This window comes from Etheostoma cragini, chromosome 2, assembly GCF_013103735.1.
Source record: "Etheostoma cragini isolate CJK2018 chromosome 2, CSU_Ecrag_1.0, whole genome shotgun sequence".
Lineage (NCBI taxonomy): Eukaryota > Metazoa > Chordata > Actinopteri > Perciformes > Percidae > Etheostoma > Etheostoma cragini.
Window position 1 is genome coordinate 7230368 of NC_048408.1, and position 12260 is coordinate 7242627.

The 12260-nt window shown below is 39.8% G+C and overlaps 1 protein-coding gene across 1 annotated transcript; it reads left to right on the top strand.

The window, feature by feature from the left end:
* The first annotated feature begins 88 nt into the window (after positions 1–88).
* Positions 89–10260, top strand: LOC117955961 (transcription factor Sp6-like). Its single transcript, XM_034890771.1, has 2 exons — positions 89–333; positions 8458–10260. Exon 2 carries the CDS (start codon positions 8582–8584, stop codon positions 9503–9505), a length of 924 nt encoding a protein of 307 aa, XP_034746662.1. The 5' UTR covers positions 89–333; positions 8458–8581; the 3' UTR covers positions 9506–10260.
* Positions 10261–12260: the final 2000 nt, after the last annotated feature.

The following is a 12260-nucleotide window of genomic DNA, read 5'->3' on the forward strand; positions in this document are numbered from 1 at the left end:
GAGGAGGGCGCATCTTTGGAGGGGAAGACGGCCCAGCAGCAGGGGGGGGGGGGGGCGGAGCCTGGAGGACTCTAGACACACAGCCTATCATAAAGTTTGTCACTGTTGTGAGTGCTGCTTACCTGTGCGCCAAAACACCCGCAAATGCCTCACTTGGACCGTCTGCGAAGCAGAAAACCTGATGAAATATGATGAGGATATTATTTTTTCCTGTGCACGTTTTTTCGAAGAAGCAAGGGAAGAAGTAGCTGAACTGAGACTGAGTTTCTCCAACCCAAGGTGCATTTATTCCAAAAAGAAAATAACAGCAGCAGCAGCATAAAGGACAAACAGGTAACTCAGGAATTTCAATTTGCTATCACTGCGACCTAAATTATGGCGTTACCATCTGTTTGAATGATCTGGATTATTAGATAGATAGATAGATAGAGAAATAGACAGACAGATAGATAGATACTTTATTCATCCAGAAGGAAATTTTAGACACACAGTAACAAGACAACCATGATACAACAAACACATACACACACATATATCACACATACATAAGAATAAAAACAATAGTCAGTCACAGGAATGCAATGACCATGATAAGGTGACATACTATGGGAGACTGGGTGCAATGGGGATAGTGCAAAAGTGAACAGTGCAGGGATTGATGGTACATATAAACATAATCATCTATAAACTGACTGACTGAATAAGATTAAGAATAATATCTAACGGGGAATAAGTTATAAAATGTAAGATGTATTATTGATCTCATTTTTCTTAACTTTACCCAAAACTCCTGTATTAATAATGTATTAAGCCCTATAGGCTTCAAGTCTTTCACAGGGTCTGTAGTTTATATATTAAGTCATTTCATATTGAACGCAGACAAAGGAAGGATAAAAAAAAACTTTAGTTAATTTTTTTTTTGTAAATACACATACGCACCAATCTCCTTTGACTTGGAGACATGACTTAGATACATAGCCTCCATTAGCCACGAAGAGAGATAAGAGCTGCAATCAAACCTAAAAAATATATATACGTATATATATTGTCATTTATTGTTTACAGGTTGAGTTTTGGAGATTGTAGTTAACACATTCCTTCTATACTATAGGGTGTGATTTACTCAGACACACATAATCGTGCAGATTTTCTGTCTTAAAAACTTTTGTTTAAATAATGTTTCACAAGCAAGCAATTAACACATAATGGGGAATGACACCTGTATGTGTTTTTTTGAACAAAAGGAATTACAACTAGCGATTTTTATTTTTGTCCATTTATCGGTTGACTTTTTTCACTATTAATCCATTAGTTTGCTCTTTAAATATCGATATTATATCAATATGTTGTGCTTCAGATTTTGGTTTGTAACATGGCATAAGTTTAGTCTTTTCCTTGTTCTAAAAGCTGATGTTATTTTGTGAACTTACCAGACTGGAGCTCGTCTGGTATTTGCCTTAACACACTTTGTCAAGATATCCACATAATTGGTGATTATTTATATAAAATCTAATCGTATATTGTCAAAGCACCAATCCTACAATATGGCCGCAATATCAATATCAAGGTGTTTGGTCAAGTATTTCGTGAAATCTGATTATCTCCCTGTCGTCCTGCTCTATCTATTAAATGTCAAACAATTGTGAAAAAGGTTGATCAATGTTTCCCAAGCGTCCAATATGACATCCTTAAATGTCTTGTTTTGTCCACAACTCAAATAATTCAGTTTATAGACATAGAGAGGGGAAGAAACTAGAAAATATTCCCATTTAAGAAGCTGCAATCAGAGTAGTTTCACTTTTTTTCATGCAAAATTATGAATTTGTGTGTGTGTGTGTGCATGCGCATGTGTGAGACTTGAATACATCACATTCAAGAAGGTGGTAGTAGAAAAGTTTCACTTTTTTTATGAAAAAAAAAAAAAATCGATGATCAAAATAAGGGCGACTCATTTAATAGTTGACAGCTTGCCGATCATCTTTGCAGCTATAACAGAATCAAATCTGTACATTCATGCTGTTAAGAAAACGTGCCGCCACTCATTGCTGCTGTTTGTTTTAGATTGTGGTCTAATGTCCTTATACTGCTCTAATGTTTGTTGTCATGTTCTCTAAAGCAATAATCCCCAGGGAACCCTGGGAAACTGATTCCAACTTCAGAATAAAGAAAGATTTGCAGGAAGCACACAATAAAAGACAAATATGTAGGAAATGCAACAGAGGGAGAAGATTTGGAATTAAGATTCAGAGACGAATCATTTTCTTTAAGACAAAACATGATTAAACACGAAAAAGTGCACATGATGGGATTTGAAATATTGACATATTGAATGTGTCTGCACATCATTCTGGATCTGGAATATCTGACTGTAGTTTTTATTCATTCTCTGTGTAAAAAGGGTTTTTGTTCAAAAACGCCATGGTTTAAGTGTGGTGATTGATCGAGTACAAGCCTTTATAAGATATACTGTATATATGTGCAGTAGTGGAACAATGGTTCAAACGCTTTATTGTAGTTAAAGTAGTACAACTACAAGGTAAAATACAAGTCGTGCATTTGAAATTTCACAAAGTGAAAGCATAGACGTATTAGTGCCAAAATGTGCTTGAAGTATAAAAATAAAAGTGCCAAAATGCAGAATGGCTCATGTCATGGTTATACTATCATATTATTGGATCATTGTTATCGATGATTTTATGGATATGAACGCAGTACTTTAATCTTGTACTTGGTCGAGGTACATCTAATTTACTTCCTAGAGCCAAAAAGCATCATTTGTTATAAACCCATGTTTGTATGTTGTAAAATGTGTGTATGTAAAATTTAAATCCGAAGACTAACTAGAAATGTTAGAGGAAAATGAATGTGTACTCAAGTGTACTTAAGTACAGTACTTGAGTAAATGTTTATTGTGCAGACACATCTTGATTTAAAAAAATAATACTAAAACAAACTTTGACTTTATAATTTTAAAAGACGTAGCATTTTATGACCGTCTTTTTCTAAATACAATGCTGCTTGTACGGTTAATATTTATTGTCTGAGCCATTAAAAACATGAATACTGAAAAAAAGTAAACAAGCTTGTGCTAAGAATTTCCCGTTGCAGGAAGTCGGTCAACAAAAGTGCGTATGAGTATTTGGAGTTAAAACAGGGGCATCCCACTTGGTGTAAAACACGCTCACATACGATGATGACGCAGTGGGTTGATAGTGGAGAGAGAAGAATTCAAAAAGGCTCTTAAAAAGCTGATCTGCAGTTTTATATAGTAACATATTTAGCAGAAATGCATTTGACACGGTTGTGTATGGATAAGTATCACACAGACTCTCCTAAATCACCGGGGATGTAAAACTGTCATCCATATCTAAACTATCTGTGGACTCCATCATCCAGAGAAAGGAAGCGATTAGCAGAGATCAGCCTTCCATCTCCAGCTCTGTATCTGACCGACTTTACCTCCACTCAGGTGTGCAAATGCCCTTTGCATTTAAAATCCAGTCCTAGCATTTTATAAAATTCAAAAATTGCTTTCTAGTCTGAGTTTTTATTCCTGTCCTGTTTGTTGTAATTTGGACATTGTAGTTAACACATTCATTCATTAAATGTTTAATATTAGCAGATGAAACCGCAATATGTGTGGAATATAAGAATATGAAGTGTTCAGGTAACAAAGGGGATTAATGTGTGGATTAAATTGAACTGAAGCTGACCTGTAGGTGTGGAGGCTCGCTTTCTATGCAATCTACTCAGACACTAATAAGTATGCAGATTTTCTGTCTTGTAAGACTTTGTTTGAATCATTTAAATGCATTTGTTTCACAAGGAAGCAATTAACAAATTATGGGGAGTCACACCTGTATGTGTTTTAGAGAAAAAAGGAAAGGTGTGGCTGGTATTTTCATTTGAAATCCAGTCATGGTATTTTCTTATCTAAGTTTCATTCCTCTTTTAATATTGTACTCAACATGTGTTTACTGGTTTGAGGTCAGACTTTAGGCACAATCCAGTTGTTTGTGTTTTAGTTCATGAGCATTTTTCCACACATGGGCACAGAGCAAAGGACAGAAAGTTAGAATTTGAATGGAAAAGTATTTAAATTTGATTGTGCTACACTCTGACAACTGACCTGACCTCTGTGTGTGTGTGTGTGTGTGTGTGTGTGCTTTCCATCCTTCGTGTCCTCTGAGCAGGTTAACCCTCTGAGGGCAAAAGACGCCACTCCAATTAAAGCGTTATTACAACATTTAATTTTATGTTTTAACAAGAGATTTGATAAATATTTCCGCTTTAGGGCCAAATTATCTCTTTAGACATTGCTCTGGTTGTGAACATTTTGGTATGAAACACATGGGGATCAGGTTATATGCAAAAACTCTTAAAAGGAGAATTCAAGAAGCTATGTGAAACGCCCGTAGAGCTCAGAGGGTTAAGACAAACAACTTGTATGTCAGTGTCAGATTTAAGTGTCAGTCAGTGTCACTGTTCAAACTGGGTTATTCTACGTCTGGGATGAGAGTAGACTAGATCACATAGACTTTACTGATCTCAATTTGGGAAATGTCATTGCTACAACAGCAAAATATCAGACACACAGTACCTAAACAGAACATAGAATCAATAATAAATTGAAAAAAATGTAAAAACCACTTAAATAGTATTTATGCCAATGTCAGTAAATGTGGAAGCAGCACCATATTGCATTACTGTGATGTATTATGAGTTTTATCTAACACTCAGTGATGAAGTTTTCAAAAGTTGTACTGCCTGTTGTAGTTAGTAATTATTTCTTGCAGCGGTCCATGCTACGCAGAAGCTGTTGGAGCCTCTTGGAGAAAGAGCTCCGCTGTTGGACCAGTGTGGGGTTGAGAGTAGTGGGGGAATGTAACTAAGTATGTTTACCCGAGTACTGTACTGAAGGACTACTTTGAGGTACTTGTACTTTACCGGTCTTTTCTTTTCCTGCCATTTTCTACTTCTACTCCACTACATTTGAGAAAGAAATATTGTACTTTTTATTCTGAATGCTCTAGTTGCTTTACAAATTAAGATTTTTGCACACATGCAGTTTAGGAAATATGATGTTTTATTATAAATTAAACTGACAGCCTACAAGTACAGCTAAAATAATTAGACAATTAAATAGTTGTTTGACAGAACTGTTTGGATTGTTTCCATTTTGTAAAACTTTCAAACTTTTTTTGTGGTATTAGTACTTTTACTTCTTCCACCGCTGGTGGAGAGTGTGGTCGGTGTTATCCATGATGGATAACAGTTTGTTCAGGGAGCCCTCTCCACCACAGTTTCAAACGTCTCCTGTTTGCAGCCAATAACGGAGGTCGAATGAGGATTGAACTGAACGAGTAAATCATTTTGGAAACTAGATCTCAAAATGTATTAATGCAGAGGTAGGGACAAAAATCCATACAGGAAAGTATTGTGATTTTCCATGGCAGTACTAGTCTGTATTGCTACATGGACGTCATGTATCGATCTTTATCATATTTCAAGAATTTTACATTTTGGTACTAGAAAACAGATGTTGACGAAGACTTCCTTTGGGTCATATTTGAAGTTGGAAAAAAGTTACTAAATTGCAGAATAACGCAGAAAGTTTAGAAATCGCAATAATATCGTATTGTGATGATTTCTAGCTAGTTTCAACTAGCAGATTAGCATTTTGACAAAGGGTGTGCAATGTTGGAAAGTCTAATCAGAACAACAACAACAACAAAAGAGTAGGGCTGCACGATATGAGGAAAATATGCAATAATGTTCCTGAAAATCGCAATAGCGACACTACTTGCGATGAATAAACAGATATTAAATTGTACTCAGTTCTGCATTTCTGCTGCTTTCAGTATTCTGCTTTAATACAACAATTTGCTATTTGATTTAAAACAAATGGAAGGAAACCATTTCCAACATACTTTTATTAAACAAATTGTACATTGAATTTAATACAAAAGGCACCCCTAAAAGAACAACGGCAGTAACATTTTAAAGTGCAGTTTTCTGCTGATATGAACTGAACTAACTCTGAGCGTCTTGTGAAGGCTTTCTTGCGCCAGATGATGTCGCAATGACAATAAAATGAAAATACGGTGTGCAGCCCTTCAAAAACGTTTTAAACTCAGGAAAACTGCACTCAGTGTAGTGTTTTCTTTTAAAAAATGAAAGAGAGAATGTAGATTCCTCTTGGTGCCTCTTTCCGATGGCAGACTTGTAAACAGGGGGCTGTGCTGGGTCTTGGTCGGGCAGGTTTTATGACCAGAGCTCTGTCATTGCTCTGTACCACCCCCCCTCCCCCATGCTGCCGTCCCCCAGCCTGGGGGCCCCCCTATGCCAGCTGTTTCCCCTGGGAGCTTGTAGCACTCCCAGCTATATGGCAGACAGACGAGGATGCTGCTGTCTTTGCTTGTTTACGGTTATGTCAGTAAGAGCGAGCTATTCCGCTGTGCGTCTGAGTCGCATTCCCCAAAAATTACAGAGCAGCAGCTCTGGCTCCAGGCTGCCATGTTATAAATCAGCTTGGCCTTTAACACCAGACATTTTATCAGGGAATTCCAAGCTAATTGCTTTACGATTTCATTACAATATAAACCATCTCTCTGAGTTGATTTGAGCGACCCTTTGAAAAGGACGTGTACTCCTCTTGGGTTTGGCCGGATCGCCTCAACAAATCGCTCCACTTGCCTCTTGTAGGGCTGCACAACATGTCTGCTTCATTGCCAAATCAATTGGTAATGATCAAATCACGAAAAGCTGCGACATATCGGAAAGAATACACTCAGAGATTATTTGTGAAAACTGCACTTTAAAATGTGACTGTCATTCTTTTTGTGTGTGTTCGACGTTGGATTAGAGAAGCTGTATTTGTAGTGTTAGGTTGGGGTGAGGGTTCATTTGTTTTAAATCAAATAGCAATTTGTTGTATTTTAGCATAACACTGAAATCAGCAGATTTGCAGAACTGAGTACTCTTTAATATGTTTATTTATTGCAAGTAATATCATTATCGTGATATAAATCATCATTGTTCTAGAGCCTAATGATTCGGCTTTCCAACATTGCGTACCCTTTTTCAAAATGCTAATATTGCGATTTTAAACATATTGCGATATTCTGTTATTAATTGCACCATTGAGCAGAATACTTCAAGCAGCAAAAACGCAGAACTGAGTACACTTCAATATCTGGTTATGTATCACAAGTAGTATCGTCATCTCATATCGTACAGCCCTACCTCTGATGGATCTACAGACACATCACACAGGATGTCTGACTTCCACTGGAGCTTGACCTCCTGTTTCTCAACTAACGTTGTGCAGTTTGCTATGTCAGATCACAACAAGGGATCTCAAGACTAAGATACCAGCCTCTACAGCCTTCTTTACTGTTTCCTGCTGTAAAGATAATTGCAGATGTTCGAGGATGGGGGTGTGGTGGATGTCAACAAGATAGTTTGGGGCTAGGACATGTTTGCAGACGAGCACAGGTCTTGCAGGCTGGTAGCCTTTTGTCATAAATTTCCACAGACTTGTCCAACTTTAACAAGCTTTGTGTCACCAAAGCCTTCTTCTTGTGTGTTGGGGACAGGATGCGGTTTCAGAGCGTGTGCCCATGATTATTATACCAGAATATAAATAAAAGTGATTGTTCTCATGTCATTGTTGGTCTCCCATTCTCAGGCTCCTGAATGCCGTCAGTCTGCAACTGTTGACGCTTTCTGCCGCCAGTGTGTAAGAGGCGGGCCGTTTTACGGGGCTCCTTTTGTAACTTGCCTGGAGGTCTGTTGTTGTAAATCATGTGTGATTCATAAAAAACAGGTTCTTGTGTCTGCCAGGTTTCATCTCCACGAACCTGAGAGCTACAAATAGACGTTGGCCTGCAGCCATACCTCCCTGGAACTTCTTCCTTTACCAAACTGCTCCCCTGTCAACACTCCCCTTCACTCTTATCCCTCCCCCAATCTCACCAACATTTATCCCCCCCCTGCTGCCTTTGCTTCTGCACAAGGCCCAATGATGTTGTTTTCTTTGCACTTGCCTTTGACTGTCCTCCATGGGAAGTACCTGGCAGCATATGCATGTGGCAGGCTTCTGCCTGGACACGTCTGTCTCCCCCCCTCCCCCGCCACCTCTCTTCTGTCTCCTCGGCCATGCAGCGTGAGAACTGCAGTATCCATGGCGATGAAGGAGGTGTGCTCGGGGTTTTTAAATGTTGTAGACAGGAGGATTTAGGCCTGAATGGCTGCACTTCTGAAGTTCCGAAGCGTTAGATCAGCAGAAGCTGAGTAATTTCAAAGCCTTTCAGACTGGGAAAAAAATGACCACAAGACTTCAAAGTCTTTGCTGGAGGTTCAGTAAAGTCATTGAGAAAATGCAAATGAGTGAGGAAGGCTGACTTGACACCAGATTTAAAGTCATTACAGGTTGTGTGTTCTTTCTTTTTGCAGGTTTTTTTACGACACATCGCCATCCCACCATGTGCTAATCCTCCCAGCACGCCCCGAAAGATAGTGACAAGCACTTTGAGCAGCCGACCTCATCAACAGTCCTGCACCTGCACCAGCTTCCCTCATGGCCCACCCTTACGAGCCTTGGTTACGGACAGCACCACCGAGTGGCAGCTCAGAAGACATGAACATCCCGTCCTGGTGGGACCTCCACAGGGACGTCCAATCGGGGAGCTGGATAGACCTGCAGACAGGGCAGGGTGTCGGCTTGCCTTCAGTAAATCCTGGGGGGTCCATGGGGTTGCAGCATTCTTTAGGGCCCTACGGATCAGACCCTCAGCTGTGCACCCTGTCTCAATCTCAACTCAATCCCGTCTCGCACTCTTCTCACCTCTACCCCCAGGATGGCTTCAAAATGGAGCCACTGGCCCCTGAAATGCTACAGCAAGAACCCTTCTCCCTGGACGAACCACAGGAGAACGCCGTCTCAGCCCGGCCCAAGCCCCAGCGCCGCTCTTCGTCCAGAGGTGCTGGCCAGACGGCGTGTCGCTGCCCTAACTGCGTCCACGCTGAACAGCTGGGCCAGAGCACCGACGACAGCAGGAGGAAGCACATGCACAACTGCCACATCCCCGGCTGTGGCAAAGCCTACGCCAAGACCTCCCATCTGAAGGCTCACCTGCGATGGCACAGCGGGGACCGGCCATTTGTCTGCAACTGGCTCTTCTGCGGCAAGAGATTCACGCGCTCCGATGAACTGCAGCGCCACCTTCAGACGCACACTGGTGCCAAGAAGTTCAGCTGCGCATTGTGCCCTAGGGTGTTCATGCGCAATGACCACCTGGCCAAGCACATGCGCACGCACGAGTCACCGCCAGGACATGGGGAGGAGAGGATAAATGGAGATGGGAGGATGGAGAAGGGCTTTGATACACCTACACCTCAGTCATCCTCAAATGTGTCTGCGTCCGATGGCACAGAGCCTCCGCTGAAGCTGAAATGTGAGACAGACCCCTCAGTCTCCAGCGTGACAGGGCAGTCGGGCTAATTTAATCAGAAGAGGTTTTTTTGCAGTCAAAGGTTAACATGGGTTTCCCTCTATGTCACAGAGGTGTTATAGTTTTACGATAGAATAGAGAATAGAAAAAAAGGTTTGGACAAACTTTCTTTGATGAAAGTTGGACGGAACAGAAAGTGTTCGTCTGTGGTCCTGTGGATGCATCAACTGGTCTTACTCAGTGATAATCTAAATGTTATAGCACACAGAAATAAACAGGACTTTTACTGATTCTGTGAATAAAACTTTCCTCTGTTTACTCACAGTGAAAGGTGGCTAAGGAGGCGACCAAGCTGAAGCGGCAGCTTGTTGCTGGACTTCCATTGCTGCTAGAGCTACCAGTAGACCAAGACACTGGGATGAGATTAACTGAAGGTGGCATGTTAACTTGTTTACAATGAAATGAATCAACTGTGCTAAATCAAGTGTTGGAGAAATTTTTTCCAACACAGTTTAATATACCAGATCCAAAGGCACCATGCTTTTGAACAGGAAAAAAGAGACAAAGATACTTTGTTTTTGTCTCAGACTGTCACCATGTGTGTGTAGCCTACTGAGCAACTTTTGATACAGAAATACAGGAAGACACTGGAATACAATACAGCATTTTATAAGTTCATGCCAGAAAACTGGGTGTGTATGTAGGCATGCAAGTAATTAAAATGGTACGTACACACAATGAAAGTACAACAGACAATAATGTTGTACTGTTACAGCAAGTTATAATTTTCTAGTATATAATATAACATAAAAAATGGGAATTCTGTGCACTACAAAGGCTTGAATTTACCAAAAAGTTGTGCGTTTCTGTTGCAACTCTAGTTATGATGGCAAAACAATTATTAATGAGACTGATCTCAGAGTAGGAGAATTTTGGCAGATGGAACAAGAAACATTAAGTGTGACAATGATGTGAAATAGGTTAACTCCCAATTCAGAACTAATTCAAGTGGAAAAATGCAAAGGAGTGAGAGGAGTGCTAAGAGGCCTACCACTACTGGCAGGTGAGAACGAGAAGATAAAGCTGAGCTTAATGATCACCAAAACAGATCATGGAGAGGAAATGCCGCCCGGTCAAATGAATCGTATTGCTACCCAATAACAGCAATCATTTTTGGCAAAAACACGACTCCAATGGTCCACCTTTTCAACACTACAGGCTGCTGGGTAGTACAGTGCTGTCTGCAGTCACAAGATTTAAAGAGTAACTTCCTTTTTTTTCTTTCATCTCCTATTCTCTATGTTCTTGTGTCTAAGTGACTGATGGGAACAGCGATCTTTGACATTGGTCCAGTATTAAGTAAGACTGCAGTCGGCAGTAAGCGAAACTGGCTACAATTTACGTTAATGGGCAATTGCGCACCTTTAAGTGTCTGACAATATTATGGAAAGGATTTTTAAGGAGATCAAGTTCTTAAAAAAAAAAATCCCTGTTTTTCACCAAAAGAAACTGCTGAAAAAATGCAATAGTTAAACCCACCAGACTCCATGTAAATAAACAGTGATTCTATCATTGAAAAACACACTAAGAATCAACAGAAACATAATAAAACCTTTCTTCTCTTAAATGGAGACTGGTGGGTTTAGGATCTTTGTAGAGATCCTTTTCATAATGTTGTCAGACTCTGTATAATAACAATCTGAACCTGTCAGAGGCACAAACTGCATTTTTAGTGGACAAAACTGAAAAAGCACATTTACCCTACAAGGCATTGCATCCCAGTTTGCAGCTGTCGGTCACAGCCAACTCGCTCAATACTGGACTCATTTCAAAGATTTTTGTTCCTATCTACACTTACACAAAAAACCATAGGAAAATGGGTCTAGGTTGAAAAATACAAAAACAAAGTTACCCTTTAAAGCTACACTAATCATTTTTTTTATATTAACACTGGATGAAATTACACGCTTTTAGTAATCATCTCACAGAGAATTTTCAGTCAGGCTACAGTTTTACTGATTAGGCTATATTTTAGAATATTTGAGCTCACTTTACTGTGAGGTTCAGTCACTCGCTCATCAACTTTAGCATCAATGATAAAATGACAGTGTTGTGTGTTTGTTCTGCTGGCCCCAAGTGGCCAAAAATAAGAAATGTTGATACGGATTGATTTTCATTTCCCAAATGTGCAACAGAAAATCTTTTTAAGAACGTTGCTTTGATTCATGCCTCAAAAAGTTCAGGTAGTGGTGATAGCTGAACGTTAGGCAAAAAGCGTCCAGGTTTTCCTCATTAAGTTGGTTTATACTAGGAATCGACCTATACTGGCTTTTGAAGGCTGATACCGATTGCTGGTAGTCAGTAATACTAATAACCGATATTTGGAACCAATATCCATTTAAAGTGAAAATGAAAATCTTTAAGTCAAAATTAACATTTTGGAATGTTACAAACTCCAACTTTTTTTTTTTTAAACGCCTTAAGCAATCATTTAATCAATTAGAAACTTTTCAACATAACTAACAGTAAAAGAGAGTCAGATAGTGTTGTGGGCGGGACATTAAGTCAGACTCAGTGGTGAGTGAAACTGAAGCAGAGGGACAGACACAGAGCTGCAGCACAGCCAAAGGAGAACACTTTTTAATTCATTAACTTTATCGGTTATCAAGCAAATACAACGCAGATGCAGACATTCTCCAAACTGCCATAAAACAGGCCAATAATCAGTCTGTCCCTAGTTTATACAGTTCTTCCAAATATCATCAGCTTGATAGCCATTTGCTTCCTGGATCAAGGATCAAGCTA

Bases quoted from the DNA above. Each gene is read 5' to 3' on its own strand.
- LOC117955961 (XM_034890771.1), top strand. From the start codon at position 8,582: ATGGCCCACCCTTACGAGCCTTGGTTACGGACAGCACCACCGAGTGGC.